The sequence below is a fragment of the Dermochelys coriacea genome, chromosome 10 (assembly GCF_009764565.3).
Source record: "Dermochelys coriacea isolate rDerCor1 chromosome 10, rDerCor1.pri.v4, whole genome shotgun sequence".
Taxonomy (NCBI): domain Eukaryota; kingdom Metazoa; phylum Chordata; order Testudines; family Dermochelyidae; genus Dermochelys; species Dermochelys coriacea.
The window spans coordinates 38,565,242-38,581,228 of NC_050077.1; the positions used below are offsets into that span (position 1 = coordinate 38,565,242).

The 15,987-nt window shown below is 42.9% G+C and overlaps 1 protein-coding gene across 3 annotated transcripts in view; it reads left to right on the forward strand.

Moving 5' to 3' along the window:
• The first annotated feature begins 8,602 nt into the window (after positions 1-8,602).
• The window catches only part of CRAMP1 (cramped chromatin regulator homolog 1), a 135,300-nt gene continuing 127,915 nt past the window's right edge, over positions 8,603-15,987 (forward strand). Inside the window, exons 1-3 of one of the 3 annotated variants that reach the window (XM_043494346.1) lie at positions 8,603-9,036; positions 11,077-11,148; positions 11,603-11,952. In XM_043494346.1, coding sequence (XP_043350281.1) covers positions 11,099-11,148; positions 11,603-11,952 — 400 coding nt within the window. In that variant the 5' untranslated portion in view covers positions 8,603-9,036; positions 11,077-11,098. Of the gene's footprint in view, positions 9,037-11,076; positions 11,149-11,602; positions 11,953-15,987 lie in introns of those variants that run through there. The other 2 variants (XM_038419742.2, XM_038419743.2) reach the window with 2 other exon arrangements.

Consider the following 15,987-nt stretch of genomic DNA (forward strand, 5'->3'; position numbering starts at 1 on the left):
GGCTGTTTTAATAAATTGGTGATTGATGTGCATATCAAACTGGTACACATATGTGCTTCCTCTGAGGAAACTGGCTGATCAATAAGATGTCAGCTTCCACTAAGGATTCCCCTGGTGGATGTTCAACAATAGGTTTAAATCAAACATATGACCAGTCTCAAAGGGGATCATTTCCAGATGAACAGAAGTGGCTTGTAGTAAATCATAAGCTTGAAATAATCTTTTATGAATCTTTTGCATTATCATGTTACCACATTCTCTTCCATGTGCAAATTGGAGTGATGCTAAAATTAAAGTAAGGATATTAGTTGTTTCCTTTTGTACTTTTAGGAAACCTCAGTTTAATCTAAGTGGCTTCCATGGCTAAGAAACAGAGAAGGGAAAAATAAATAAATAAAACCTGAGAAGATTTGCCCAAGAAGGAACAAGAATTCTGTTAAGGTTTGAGACTCATCACACTATTCTACGCCATTCTGGATGATTTTCAGATTGTTACGACTGCATAATATTTATATGCTTAGACTTCCTCAATGTTGATTTTTTTTTAAAGTTCTTTGTCTTACCCCCAAAATGGTATGTCTTAATACAAGACCAGGGAAATAGGGTTACAGTAATACATAGGTCATTTTTGCTCAAAATTCCAAAACTTCATTGTCAAAACAATATTAAAGACTTAAGGCTCAATCCCACAACTGGATCTGTCTTGGCACACCTCAACTTCAGTGAAGAGAGTAGGGAATCTAGGCTCACATGGAGCTTGTTGCAGGATTGGTGCTTAAAAAAAAAAAAAGGAAACACTAGCCCAAGAGAGGATTTCTGGTATTCAGGGACAACATTTAGGGGGAAGTGGGGGGCTCCTGTCCCCACTCTGAGTTTCATACAGGAGGTGTGCTCCCAGGGGGAGCTCTTAGCTGCACAGCATTAATGTGGAATCAGAGTTCACAGAGGAGAGGAGCTGCTCCCAGTTTGTGCCCCTGGGGCAGAGAGAGTCAGTATTTTGTTTACAAACAGAGGCAGGGTGATTAACAGCATATTGAGCTTCATTCCATGGCATATTGGGCTGCACTAGTAGGATCATTGACAGCAGTTCGAGGGAAGTGATTATTCCCCTCTATTTGGCACTGGTGAGGCCACATCTGGAGTATTGCATCCAGTTTTGGACCCCCCCACTACAGAAAGGATGTGGATAAATTGGAGAGAGTCCAGCGGAGGGCAACAAAAATGATTAGGGGACTGGGACACATGACTTATGAGGCTGAGGGAACTGAGCTTCTTTAGTCTGAAGAAGAGAAGAGTGAGGGGGGATTTGATAGCAGCCTTCAACTACCTGAAGGGGGGTTCCAAAGAGGATGGAGCTTGGCTGTTCTCAGTGGTGATGGATGACAGAACAAGGAGCAATGGTCTCAAGTTGCAGTCAGGGAAGTCTAGGTTGGATATTAGGAAAAACTATTTCACTAGGAGAGTGGTGAAGCACTGGAATGGGCTACCTAGGGAGGTGGTGGAATCTCCATCCTTAGAGGTTTTTAAGACCCGGATTGACAAAGTCCTGGCTGGGATGATTTAGTTGGGGTTGGACTAGATGACCTCCTGAGATCTCTTCCAACCATAATCTTCTATGATACTATGATTAAGATAATAAAGGGCTGGTAATTAAATTAAGGATCTGGAAGTCCTTAGATGAGCCTGTAAAACAGGAATACCTCTGCAGGGGGTGGGGAGTGTTGAAGAACCCCCTCCCCCCCACACCCTCCCCTGCATCTGCAAGAGACTCAGAAGAAATACATTCAAGCCCTATAAGCCAAGTTTACATTCGGAAAAGAGAGAAATTTGAGGAGTGTACATGAAAGGAAGAGGCAAAACCAAGGGAAGAGATAGCAGTGATAGTAGAGAAGTTCCCACTCTCTCTGTGGTACTTATGCGGCCCCATCACCATAGTATATAAGCACCTCACACTGTCTAAACTATTTCTTCTCACAGCCCCTCTGAGGTAGAGCAGTGCTGTTATCCCCATTGTACAGATGGAGCACTGAGGCACAGAGATACTAAAGGCCAGATTTTCAAAGGTATTTAGGCACCTAGTGGGATTTTCAAAAGCACTAAGAAGGTTAGGTGCTTTGTAAACTGCACTAGATGCCTAGCTGTATCTTTAGGTTCCCCAAAAACCTTTGAAACTCTGTCCTGAAGGCATTGGCCTGAGGTCATACAAGAAGTCCATGTGGGGGAGTAGAACTTAGGTCTCTCAGGGCTAGATCCCTATCCACTGGACCAGCCTATCTCTCTGCTGCATACTGCAAAAAAAAGAAGACTCTGATAGATGGTAGCAAAACCAAAAAGGTCAGTTCTCTGAGACTCCAGCAATCGGTCCCAGGGGATTGGGAAGGACTTCAGTTTAAAGGCTAGTTACTTTCCAGAAGGCTCTTAAACACAACACTACAGTGAGTGAGTTGCAGTTTTCACAGGAGAATATTTAAAACCAAACACCAAGAAAATACCACATTTTAAAGTTGAGAAAAAAATTGAGACTTCTGAGGTATATCAGGGCCACTTCAGGCAAAAAAGGAACATAAACAGCCATAGGAGCTCTTGGCAGCTCTTCCCCTTGAAAGATAGTTGGAGGTCAAATCTTCTATTTCTTAAGCAAGTAAAACTTCTATTGCCATCAGCACCTCCACTCATAGATATTAACATCACAGTGAACATGTGATAACATGCTCAATAATTAAACACTTCATACTTAAATATCTGAGCCATCTTATCCAGGGCTACACATCTTATACACATTGGTCAGGGACCAATGTTGCTAATTCTCATGATTTTGTCATGAGTCTCATGATAATTATTGTTTTCCTTAAAGCCCCAGCTCCTGGAGTCAAATGGATATGATGATTTCAGCCTTCATTGTTAAAGAAAAATTATGTTTCTAGGCACAGAAAGGGAGAGTGTCATGTACTCCTTGTACACAGGTTTCAGAGTAGCAGCCGTGTTAGTCTGAATTCGCAAAAAGAAAAGGAGTACTTGTGGCACCTTAGAGACTAACAGTCATAAAGAAAAGTAATCACCCTAGATCTCTAAGGTGCCACAAGTACTCCTTTTCTCCTTGTACACAGTAGGTTGCAGGGCTTCTACTAGCCGGTCAGGCTTCTCTACCAGATTTGACCTGGATACAGATCATGGAGAGAAATACAAAAGATGTGTTCTCTTCAAGATTAATGCACTGCCAGATATGGCTGCTACCAGTTCTGGTAAGGAATGCTATGCATGGCACCACCTAGTGGTGGAACTTTATAATAAAATTTTAGCATTCCATCCCATCTCTCCTTTCAGTTTTACACTCCTACCATTTACATTATCACACTATCTTTAAAGTTCAGTATGTATCAGTCTGTTAAGTGTCTCTGAATCATACTGGTTTACATGACCCAAACACGTAACAACTCGATCATCTGGCTATCCATTAATTGCAATGACAGGCTGAGGTCAGTTTGGAATCTTCAAGTCTTCTTGTTCTGCATTCACCACCTGTAGGATTTGCTCTGTTGGTTGTTCCTTTGAGGAACAAACTCAAGATGTCAACGGTTTCTACTGAACTCTCCACTGTCAGTCTCAATCACATATGATCTAGGTTTCAGAGTAGCAGCCGTGATAGTCTGTATCCTCAAAAAGAAAAGGAGTACTTGTGGCACCTTAGCGATCTAGGGTGATTACTTTTCTTTATGACAGCTGAAGTTCTCCCTCCCTTTTCTCCATCCAGTTTAACACAAACACAGTCACCAGGTTCTAGATCTGGCAGCTCTCTGAGTGACATCTCTCAAGGTCACCTTTTGTAAATGATGTAGTAATCTCTTTTCTAAGACTACTCTGTATGAGTCCACAGCATCAATGTACACCTTTATGTCATCTTCAAGCTCATGGATAGTTGAGTGCAATGCTTGGCTCTGTGACCGCACATCTGTTACTACCAGATTTTTCGCATGAACATATTTAGGTAAAATTGCATTAACCTTATCACAAGATATTGGTATCTCAGCAGTGCTTGATCCAGGTCTTCTCTGTTGAGTGTTACAAGTGGTTTATAATCTTTTATCAGTGAAAAATAATCCAATTCACATAGATATAAGTAAAAGTTCTCACGTGCCCCTATACTTGTACTCCTTTTCAATCTGTGCATGTAGTTTTTCTGCTTCTGTGAGTGTGCGAGGGAAAAATGCACTGGATTTCCACACAGATCCATGTTGTTACAACAATACACCACCTAGGCCATAGCTGTTTGTATCCACACAGACCATTGTCAGTTTGTTCACATCATAATACTTGAGAACTGGTGCTGTTGAAATAATTTCTTTTACCCTTTTGAAGACAATTTCTTGATGTGGCCACCATAGCCAAGATGTCTTGGTACATTCATTGGTGCATTCATTCTCAAATTGCTTTTACTTTCTCAGGGCTAGGACTGATTCCATCTTTGTTAAGTTTCAGAGTAGCAGCCTTGTTAGTCTGTATTCGCAAAAAGAAAAGGAGTACTTGTGGCACCTTAGAGACTAACAAATTTATTAGAGCATAAGCTTTCGTGAGCTACAGCTCACTTCCGATGAAGTGATCTGTAGCTCACGAAAGCTTATGCTCTAATAAATTTGTTAGTCTCTAAGGTGCCATCTTTGTTAATTGTCTGTCCCAAAAACTTGATCTGGTGTTGGTGGAAAATGGACTATTCCTTATTTAGCTTCAATCCAGACTGACTGATTAAACTGAGGGTATTGTCAAGTTCTTACCTCAATGACCCACATATCAAAATATCACCCACAAAAACTACAACTCCCTTTGTGTTTATTAACAGTTCTGCCATCTTTCTTTGAAAAATTTCAGATGCACTGGTAATCCCAAAAATAATCTTTGAAAGCAAAATCTCCCAGAGGGTTTGATAAATGTAGGTTGATTAGCATTCTCTTAAACTAAAGGAATTTGCCAGACTCCACTAAAGGAATCCATCTTGGAAAATACAGTAGCATCTTTCATTTGGGGAAGAAGTCATCCAGTGTTGGGAAGATACATTTTTCTGACAACTGCTACATTACGTCTTTTAAGATCCACACAGATTTGTATTTTTCCATGTTTTTGTAATCAGTACAACTGGGGCTCACCAGGCTGTTGGCTCAGAGATTTTCTCAATTGTGCCAATCCATTCCATTCTCTTTAACTCAGTTTCCACTTTATGAAGCAATTGGATAGGAATCCAGTGAGGTTTACTATATGATTCAGGATTATCTCTTAAAGTCATTTGTACTGGTTTCAGAGTAGCAGCCGTGTTAGTCTATATTCGCAAAAAGAAAAGGAGTACCCGTGGCACCTTAGAAACTAACAAATTTATTAGAGCATAAGCTTTCGTGAGCTACAGCTCACTTCATCGGATGCATCCGATGTAGTGAGCTGTAGCTCACGAAAGCTTATGCTCTAATAAATTTGTTAGTCTCTAAGGTGCCACGGGTACTCCTTTTCTTTTTGAGTCATTTGTACTGTATCTCCTTTCAAAAGTCCAATATCACCAAATACTTAATCAAATTCTTACACCCTTCTCACTAGTCCCATTAAGGCTGCCACATTGTAGCTGAGAAGGTTGTTGGTTTTTGATCCTTTGATCACATGCATGCTGAATGCAAAGCTTTCATCTTTGAAAGTTGTTTCTGTGGTGAATTGTCGCATGCTGCTCAGAATACTTTCATGGCTAGTCAGGACTGTGTAAGTGATTTCAGCTCTGGGAAGGACTGAAGGTGGTTATATGTCCCTTGTGATATGTCTGTCATGTCTGCTCCTAGTAACTGTTAAAGTCAATAGTTTTTCCATAAATGTTTAGTTTCACTCTCCATTCAGGCTCTGTGTCATCACATGATCAATCCCAAAACAACAGCTCTTAACTGCCAGTCCCCCTGTCTTAGTGCAGCAAAGAGTTGCAAAATGTCCATATTGTATGCACTTATTATGTCTTTTAACTTTGGCTGGACATACCTCTCTCTGGCTATGAATATTTTCACATCTTGTATATTTAGTCTGAAAGGTTTTGTATTTTGCCTGGGACTTTTCCAGGGTTTTATAATTATTTTCAGCAATCATGCTGTGTCTCTCTACAGTTTCTTAGCTATTTTCTAGTTTTTCAAGTTGCTCCTGCCTTTTGTTTTGCAGCTGCATTTGCTCAGTCTGCTTTCAGAGTAGCAGCCGTGTTAGTCTGTATTCGCAAAATAAAAAGGAGTACTTGTGGCACCTTAGAGACTAACAAATTTATTAGAGCATAAGCTTTCGTGAGCTACAGCTCACTTCATCGGATGCATTTGTGATCTAGACAGCTGTGTGTAGAGTTAAATCTATCTTTAACTATAGCTAAGTGAGAGCTTTTATTGGTAAGGCCAATGACCTATCTCTGATATTTTCATGTTTTACAGTCCCAAAATTGCTGTTTTCCAGAAAGTCATGCACAGCTCTTATAAGAGATTCAACAGATTCTCCTAGTACTTGAATTCTCTGCTGACAACACACGCTTTCAGAAACCACATTTCTCTGGGATACAAAGTATGCATCAAACATAGACAGAACTCTTTAATGGTCATCTTTGTGACTATCATCAGCAAATCACAGGATTTTCATATATACTCTAAAAGAAAAGGAGTACTTGTGGCACCTTAGAGACTAACAAATTTCTTTGAGCATAAGCTTTCGTGAGCTACAGCTCACTTCATCGGATGTAACTCACGAAAGCTTATGCTCAAATAAATTTGTTAGTCTCTAATATGCCACAAGTACTCCTTTTCTTTTTGCGAATACAGACTAACACGGCTGCTACTCTGAAAGATATACTCTGCCTCCTTCCCCACAGCATAATCTAAAGACAATATCTGGTTGGCTCCAATTTCCTGGTGGAATTTACTAGCAATGTGAAATCTTGCAAAACTCTGCTTCTACTCTCACCATTCTGAAGATCTGCCAAAGCTGAAGTTTTCTGGGGCATCGAGCACAGGCGCTGACTCCATGGGAGCTCCAGCCCTGGAGCACCCACGGGGAAAAATTATTGGGTGCGCTGCACCCCCTACCCCACCTCCTCTTCCTCCTCCCTTGAGCATACCGCATCCCCGTTCCTCCGCCTACCTCCCAGCGCTTACCGCCTGGCTGCCGCCAAGCAGCTGTTTGGCAGCATTAGCATGCTCCAGGAGGGTGTAGGAGAAACATGGCGTGCTCAGGGGAGGAGGCGGGGAAGAAGCAGGGCCGGGGCGGGGATTTGGGGAAGGGGTTGGAATGGGGGTGTGGCTGGGGGTAGAGGGGGGTCGAGCACCCACAGGAAAGAGGGGAAGTTGGCGCCTATGGCATTGAGGAATGGCAGGTTGATAGGATTGATCCTGCAGCATTTGTTGCTTTTTTCTTCTTCACTGTTTTCTTTCCATTTTTGTTCTCCTCTGGCACTAGTTAGGTTACCTTTACTTCTGACACATCACATACCCCTTGTGCATAGTAGGTTGCAGAATACCTAGGAGCGGATCAGGTTTCTGTACCAGATTTGGACTGGCTACAGCGCTCCCCTCAGACAGTGACACAAGAGATGCAATTTCTTTGACTGTGACCACCTCAGAGTCAGTACCCTTAAGCACAGTATAGCCAAGTGGCAGAAAACCCTAACACAGTGGTTCTCAACCAGGAGTACACATACCCCTGGGGACACACAGAGATCTTCCAGGGGGCACCTCATCTAGATATTTGCCTAGTTTTACAACAGGCGACATAAAAAGCACTAGCGAAGTCAGTACAAACTAAAATTTCATACAGACCATGACTTCTTTATACTGCTGTATAGATTATACACTGAAATGTAAGTACAATATTTGTATTTCAATTGATTTATTTTAAGTATATGGTAAAAATGAGACAGTAAGCAGTTTTTCAGTAATAATAAAACTAATAATTTAGCAGTTTTATGGCTGATTTTGTAAGCAAGTAAAGTGAGGTGAAAGTTGGGAGCATGCAAGACAAATCCCCCTCCTGAAAAGGGTACAGCCTCTGGGAAAGTTAAAAGACACTATCCTAACACAGCTACACCACCCGAAGAGAGGGGAGATAATATTTACTACAACTCCCTGGTTTGCAGGCTGCTATGTTTCTTCCTCAGTTCTGGAAGACAGCAGTTCTTCCCCGGATATGTTACCATTCCCACGTGATAAGACCTCAGGACCCGCCCCTACCTAAGACGCTGACCCTACAGTGCGGGCAGCAACCCAACCAGAGCGCAGCACTGCATGCTGGGAAACGCCAATTTCACAGGCCTCACCCCTTTCCGGACGCTTCTGAAGGGAATTCCATATTCAGGACCCGCCCTCGAGTAGCGCCATTGGCCCTCACTCGGCCAATCAACGCCTCTAGATTTTGTCCCGCTCCACCCCTGCCTAGGCTGGCCAGATCCCGCCTGTCCCCTTGCCTTAGGATTGCGTCACCGTCCGCGCGCCGCTCTCTGGTTGGCCAGCGGTGTGGCCGCGACCCCGCCTCTCGCGTTTCGCCCGTTCGCTATCGGCCAATGGGGTGGTTTGTTTGGGGACTGGAGGGAGGAGCTGGGGGTATCGACGCGCTCTCAGCTGAGCCCGCGCCTGCCCGCCGCGCTTCCCCCCGGTGCCGCCGGCCTCAGGGCGACGAGGAAGCGGAACCGCGTCCCGCTGCCAGGGCTCCTGGACGTGGCCCGCTGCAGGATCGAGCTCCAGAGCTGAGGGGTGGGGGCTGCTGGTCCGGTCGGGGGGCCTCAGGGCCCGCGGAGAACGGCCAGCTGCGCCGGCCGGGGGCAGAGGCCGTGGTTTAGGGAGCCGGCTTCGCCTCTCCGGCCGAGCACGGGCTGCTGCAGAAACTACTGGGGTGTGGGGGGACAGCTGGAATCGAAGGATATTGGTGTGCTGACGCAGCTGTACGAGCTGGCGGATTTGGGGTGCAACTGGGCGGGTCCTGGGGCTGCCAGAGCCAGAAGATCGACCGGAAAACCTGGGGCGCAAAGGCTGCGGCGGGGTATTGATGCATCAGGTAAAGCTTCATTAGGAGATGGGGCCTCTAGTGTGATCTGGGGCAGGGGGGATCTCTGCATCAGGAAAAAGAGGAGCGATTTCAGGAACCAAAAGTTGGCATCTATATTTTGTGTGTGTGGAACGGCATTTTGCCCCGTGGGACCTGAAGACTGCCGCTGTCTTCCTTCTCATGTGTCTTTGGTTCTAAAGAAGGACAGGAGAACCACAGATCAACTCCTTATTAAAACACAGTTTTCTAGTCTTATTAAATTTTTGGAAAGAAGAGAAGTGCCCATCGAGGGGAGTGTGGGTTTTACCAGAGGAAGGGGTAGCAGAGCATGAAGATATGGAAAAGCTAAGGCTCTACAGGTGTCAAGATCTTTCCGTTTTGGAGGAAAGGGGAAAACGGGTGTAATGTGGAGAAGAAAGTTACGCGACAACAGCTGGGTGTGTGGGTTGGGAGGAGAGTTGCACTGTGATAAGCATCAGAGATTTTAGCCAAAACAGTTTATAAAAGAAACTGTTGGTTACGCTGAGACTTGCTTTTCCTGGTACTTCAGTAGCCATTACACTGCCTTTCATTCTGCAGATTTTGTTCTGGTGGGGAGAGTACCTTTTCTTCCCTGTTGCCCTAGTCGTTGGAGGATGTATTCCTTTAATTTGTGACCATAAAACAAACGGTGGCTTGTAACTACTCTCTTTCAATAAAAGGGATTGAAACCCTCCTTAAATATCATACACCCCTAGTCTTATTAGTAGGTAAAGTGTTGTTTTTTTTTTTTTTTAAAGAACAAACTATAAATTGCCTTTTTGTCTGTAGTTGAGGTGGTTTGTCAGGTGGATGGTTTACCACGTTTTAATATGTATTAAGGGTTTAAGTGCCTTGATATATAGTTCAGCCCAGTTGTGTACGCTGTTGACAGAGACCATTTCCCAAAATAATTCTACACTTGTAAATATAATGGCTTAATTTAAAGCACAGAGAGAAAAATATGTACTTTTAACGTCACCCTTTTTTTAACAAAATCACTACTGTAAAAGGTTGTGCAGCCAACAGACTCCCTTTACAAATGCGTTATGTTCGTGTCTGCTTTTTCTGTATTCACTTCAGCGTTTATTAAATGTTTTAGTTTTGTTACTTGGAATTTTATTTTTTGTTGGTAGTTAGTTTTTCTTAATTGAAGTTGGACTATGGATTCTGGTTTTGTGATAAGGCAATTGCATTGCTGTTGCTAGATCCTTCTGTTTTATTTTAGTATGGCGTCTTTATTGAAAGGTGTAGTCTTGTTGTTTTTAGATATAGTGTCTGTAATATTTTTCCTTTCTGTAAAAAATTAAATCTGCTAACAGTCTCACTGTCTAAAACTTTCGTGTGTAGTGTGATAATTTCCACTGAATTTAAAATTTGAGCAGATTTATGAACCAAAGCAAAGCGAGTGGTCAGGTTATCGGCTACAATGGGTCCAAAGTGGGTCCAATTTTGGAATTAACGATGATGTATAATACATTTCAGTGGCAGCAGAGCCCAGTTAAGTGGACTTGTAACAAATCATGTGCTTAAACTTTTTACTTGGCAAAGTGATTGCAGAATCTCTGAGCTGAACGGTTTTCTTTAGGGTTGAAAAAAACAACAGCAAATGTCTGGATCTGAGCGTTTTGTGGGTTTTTTTTTAAATTGGGATAGGGGGGCTTACAATAAGTATAAAAATGCTGGAAGTTGATGACGTAGCAAGCAAAGTTTTTGGATTTGGAAAGCCAAATCCTCTCCCGGTGTGCCGTTTTTAAAATGCAAACGTTGACAGGCAATCAGCCCCCACAGCGATGCTCCTTTGCAAAGACACCAGAGCTTTTGGGCTCATTGTGTACTTGACGGTCTGCCACCTTCCTGGGGAAAAAGTTCCAGTTTAGGGTAAAGCAGAAAGGTGCCTAGTAATTTGGAGGCGGGGGCGGGGGGAGTTGGAAATCTTTGTAGCCTTGGCCAGTCCCAGCCTCAGAGAGAGACGGAGACAGAGAGGAGTAGCTGCTGCTGCATCTAGGAATATGAATTTCCCCCCCTCAGCAGGTCGGATCACCTCGGCTCCATGGTGAGGAGAAAGAAGAGCCCCCCTGGGCCAGAGGAACAGCACAATGGGTAGGAGGGGATGGGGGCGAGTCACTTTTAGGGGCCCCTGTCCCTGCTCTGCGCTCCCCGTTTCGCTGTGGGTTTTTTGGTGGCTGTTTTTTCTCTCTGTGTGTGTGCCTATCGAGCGCTTCCAAACGCCTGAGTTTGGCTTGTCAATTTCCTTGCCAAAGGCACTCCTAATCCCTCCAGGAAGGTGCCAGGGGTCTGCTGGGGAGCCTGGCTCCCTTTTGGGGTGGTTTGGGGGGTTTCCTATGGGGCTTTTCCCCTCCCACTCTTCGGCACAGGTTGTTGGGTCGGGACAGCAAACGAAAGGGGATTTAGTAACAAACAACGGCGGCCATGTTGAGAGGAATTTCTGCAGCTAAACTTCTCCCCTCTCAGCTCAGGGATTTTCCTCCCTCTCTAGTGGGGGTCTGTTGCTTGACTTTTTGCCCCCCTCTTTTCTTTCTCTCCTCCCCAACAGGATGACAGTGAAGCTGGGAGACAGCAGCGGGGAGGAAGGGGTGAAAAAGCTAGGCAAGCGAGCAGGAGGAGATGAGGAGTCCCTGGAAGAAGGGGCAGGAAGAGGAGGAGAGGCAGCTCCAGGCAGGAGCAGCACAAAGAAAGAAGAGAAGATTATTAACAACAACACTAATAACCCCTCATCCAGCCCCAATTTACCCCAAGCCCCATCTTCTCTCCAGCCCTCCCACAGCCAGGATCAGCATCATTTTCTCAGGTCCAGTGTCAGACCTCAGAGCAAGAGGTTAAGGAAGGATTCTCAGGCATCCTGCTCAGTTGGCAATAGCAGCAGCACTACTGCAAAAGGAAAAGGTACTGTAGTCTGTCACCCCTAAAACACACCTAAGGGGTGGGGGTCGGGGTCAAGTTCACTTTCAGAGGCTGACAGTTTTGTCCTGCAGATGCTATCTTTTGTGATGTTTTTTGTTTTGTTTCTTGTAGTAGCTGAATTCCTCTTTGTGTTTCAAGGCTTCAGCTTGAATGCTGTCATGTTTAAGTTGCAAAAATGGGCACTTTGGATGTGTGCATGGATATTTCCCTCCTCTCATTTAATATCAATGAGGGTATTTAACACTTGCATTTACTCTGTTTTAATCTTCACTAAATTCCTTTATTTTGGCTAGTAAATTAGAATGTGGCAAAATGGGTTCATTTAGGTGATTACACACACAATTACTAGCATTGGGCTATAACGGAATATTTATTGGGTGTGCAGGATAATATATAAATGAGAGGTTGCAGTCTGTCCCCCACATGATAATTTGTGAGACTATTGCAACAAAGAACTCTGGCTTTCGAAACATGTCTGAAAGGTATATACTGTAAACATGTCTAACCATGTTGCCTTAGGTTCTGTGCAGCATCCTCTGCTAGTGTGTTACCAGTTCAGAATAGTCCAGGGCACTTATATGTTAACCCCTTCGATTAGTTATTTTACTTTAGTTTCATGGATGACTTCATCAGAGCTGTTGCTTCCTTACATAGAGGGAACAGGGGAAAGGATATTGGAGAGACTTGGTTCTATTATGTGCAGACTGTGCTTTCTGGTTGACACCTGGCTCTATAGTTGAGTGATACTTGGATATAATTTTAGTTACTTTGGGCACCAATACTTAAGTGTATTTTCATTATTTTGAGGATAAGTAATGTTTGTTGTTCTTAGCCTTTTTATGTGAGTAAGCAATTTTTACCTCCATCTGTCCTTAAAAATAACTCGGCACTTCTTAAATATGTTACAGAGGTCACCTTATCTCTTCTTTCTCAATTACTGAATCTTCACATAGTATACAGAAGGTAAAAATGCTGAGAATCAATATTAGCTTTGCGTTAAAAATAAATAAAATATAACTTTGCAAGGTGTATTTTAAACAAAACTTTAAGTATGTTGTATGGCAAATATTTTTGTAAAGTTTACAAAAGTACTTCTTATAGGTTAGTAAATTCTACTTAATCTTTTAAAGCCTCAGCAGAACTTCAGTGTGGGGTGTCTAGTACTGAGAAGCCTAGATAATTCTCTCCCCAATGCACTTAAACAAAATAAACAGAAGAATATTTGCGATGCAGCTAATTATTTTAAGGATTGTGAGTGGTATTAATGTGTTATACCTCTGGGATGTATATGTTCCATAATCAGCATGGTAAATGTGTATGTATTTGTGTATATTATACATTAAATGCATACACATATTTTCAGAACAGTGGAATGGCTTGAAATAGCCTTGCTTACAGCAAACTCCATTTATTTTAAGATTCACATACTGAAATTAACAAAAGAAAGATATGCGCAGTACAACATAATGATTAGAATCTTTTCAGTAATTAGAGAAACAAGTCACTTACCTGACTCTATTTTGTTCATGTTTTGGGGAATTTTATTCAATCATTGAGGACCGTCAATAACACATTTCAAATTGAGAGCAGCTAGAAACTCCACTTGGCTAGTTTTGCTGTGAAGGCATTGGAGGTGGTTCCTCTGATATGGCTGACATTGTATCTGTCAGAATCATAGAGAATAGAGCTGTGGAGCGTGGGATGCTTCCGAATTTGAATTCTTTATGTCCAAAGATGTAGGCTCTGAAACATTTTACTGGTTTGTCTAAATTCTCTCTGTGATAATGACATGTCTTGTGATCAAAATGTAAAGGGATTTACTTTCCAAGTGAAGTACCACACAGTGTGAGTTTCCTGCAGGAAACAAATTGAAGGGAGGAGGCTTTTAAAGAAAACGGAGTTAAAAATTGCTGCTCTCTCTCATTTCCCATCCCATACCCAAACCTTCATCCCCCACCCCCACAAAAAATTATGCATCTGAGCTGGTTATGGTCATCAGCTTGTGCTTTGCTGCAGTACTCATGTAGGATTCCCCAAACCTTTGGATCTGCTATGAGAGCTCAAGCCTTTCCATTGGCATGTTGCTGTCAGATGACTGCTGCAAGGGCCATGTTAACACTGGCCATTCTGCAGCTACATTTAGACCATATCAGAAATCCACCTTGTGTTATGATCTTCAAATAATACACTCTAGGGATGTAAATAACGTTTAAAAACAAAAAGAAAAGGAGTACTTGTGGCACCTTAGAGACTAACAAATTTATTAGAGCATAAGCTTTCGTGAGCTACAGCTCACTTCATCGGATGCATTTGGTGGAAAATGCATCCGATGAAGTGAGCTGTAGCTCACGAAAGCTTATGCTCTAATAAATTTGTTAGTCTCTAAGGTGCCACAAGTATTCCTTTTCTTTTTGCGAATACATACTAACACGGCTGCTACTCTGAAACCCGTTTAAAAACAGTAACTGTTCTTTTGGTTCTAGATTACAGTTCTGTCTGTTACACAGTTAAACGTTTACCTGGGGAACTATGGTGCGGGGGGTGCTGCAACACTCCTACATTTTACCTGGGGCTCCCTGCTGTGGGTCCCCTGACAACCAGGATGGATGCCAGGTGGCAGCAGGGTGACAGCTGGGACTTTGGGTGCAGGTCTGGCAACCGTGACGGACCCTGGCAGTCCGGAGGGACTCCAGGTGCACCAGGTGGCAGCTGGGACTCCTGCCGCACGGTTGCTGGGACCCTGGGTGGAGTTTAACCATTAAGAGAAACCAATAAGCATCAAGCTAAACTCTTACATCCCTAATACGCTCATGATTACCTGTCCAAATATTCTTAAAGAATTCTTTCCGAATTTTTAGAATGCTCACTTGAGTATATGTGGAGAGGATGTCAGGAGGGAAATTAGCAAAGGTACAGTCATTAAACATGGCATTTAATTTCTTTTAAACAGGGCTTTGGGGCTGTGCTCTGGCTCTGCTCCAGCTCCAGGCAAAAACCTGCAGCTCCACTGCTCCAGAGCTGCTCCGTGGGCTCTGCTCCAAAGCCCTGCTTTTAAATGGTAGCTTGTCACAGTGCATTGTTTGGGCCTCATCATTTGTTTGTTATGTTTTACCTGTAAGTGATGTGCTTTAGACATTTGCTTTTAAAAAAATCAATTTTATTTGTGCTGTTTGGGCATATCATTTTAGGAAACCAATTATATAAATAATAAACTTATATTTAGGATATAATTAAAAGTGATGGGGAAAAATAGTTTGACTATAGTTTGAAGAGGAATCAGTGGAGTTTAAGGAACTTTTTATCCATCTTCTTTCTCAGATTCTGTTCAGCAGAGGGAAATCTTTTGGGAACTTTGACTTTAAAATAAGTAGGAACATATTTCCAGTTGGATTCTTGGGTTGCAGCTCTTGCTCCATTAGCGCACTGAGTTGTTGCATTTTGCAGTTTAGGGAAAAAGGTGACATAAACAGCATCTTGAAGTGAAGCATCAATTCTGTTTTTTTCCTTCCTGCCCACTTTTTCACTTGCTGAGTGATTTATCTAGTGCATTGTGTGTATCAGATAAGTAACTCTCTTGTGAGCATCTTAGCAAAAATGAATATGAAATGCGTTGTAGTCTTTGCTAAATATTGCAGCTATATTTTGAGGCAAAGTTAAGTGGTCTTCATTCCTGCACTTAACCCATTTCTCTGTTCAGAGAATGAATGAATGTAAGGAGACAGTAGCCCTCTGATGGATCACCCAAGATAGAAGCTTCTTCCAGACGCTTGGAAGCATTTTACAGCACTACTGTTCCAGATTTAGTCCCTGTGGACTAAATGGTGTTCCTTGCTTCCTCAGTAGTAGTTCCTGTGAGTCAGAATGTTGTTCAGCTGGAGGAGTAGATTGAATTAAAATGCTCCATCTTGTTAAATATTCTTTTGTAGCTGACCCTGTAAAATTCACTAGAAAGAGGAACCCCAGATCGATTCTCGGGCCTCCATGAGTTGTGTGTGCTATAGGACGTGTATTAGGGCA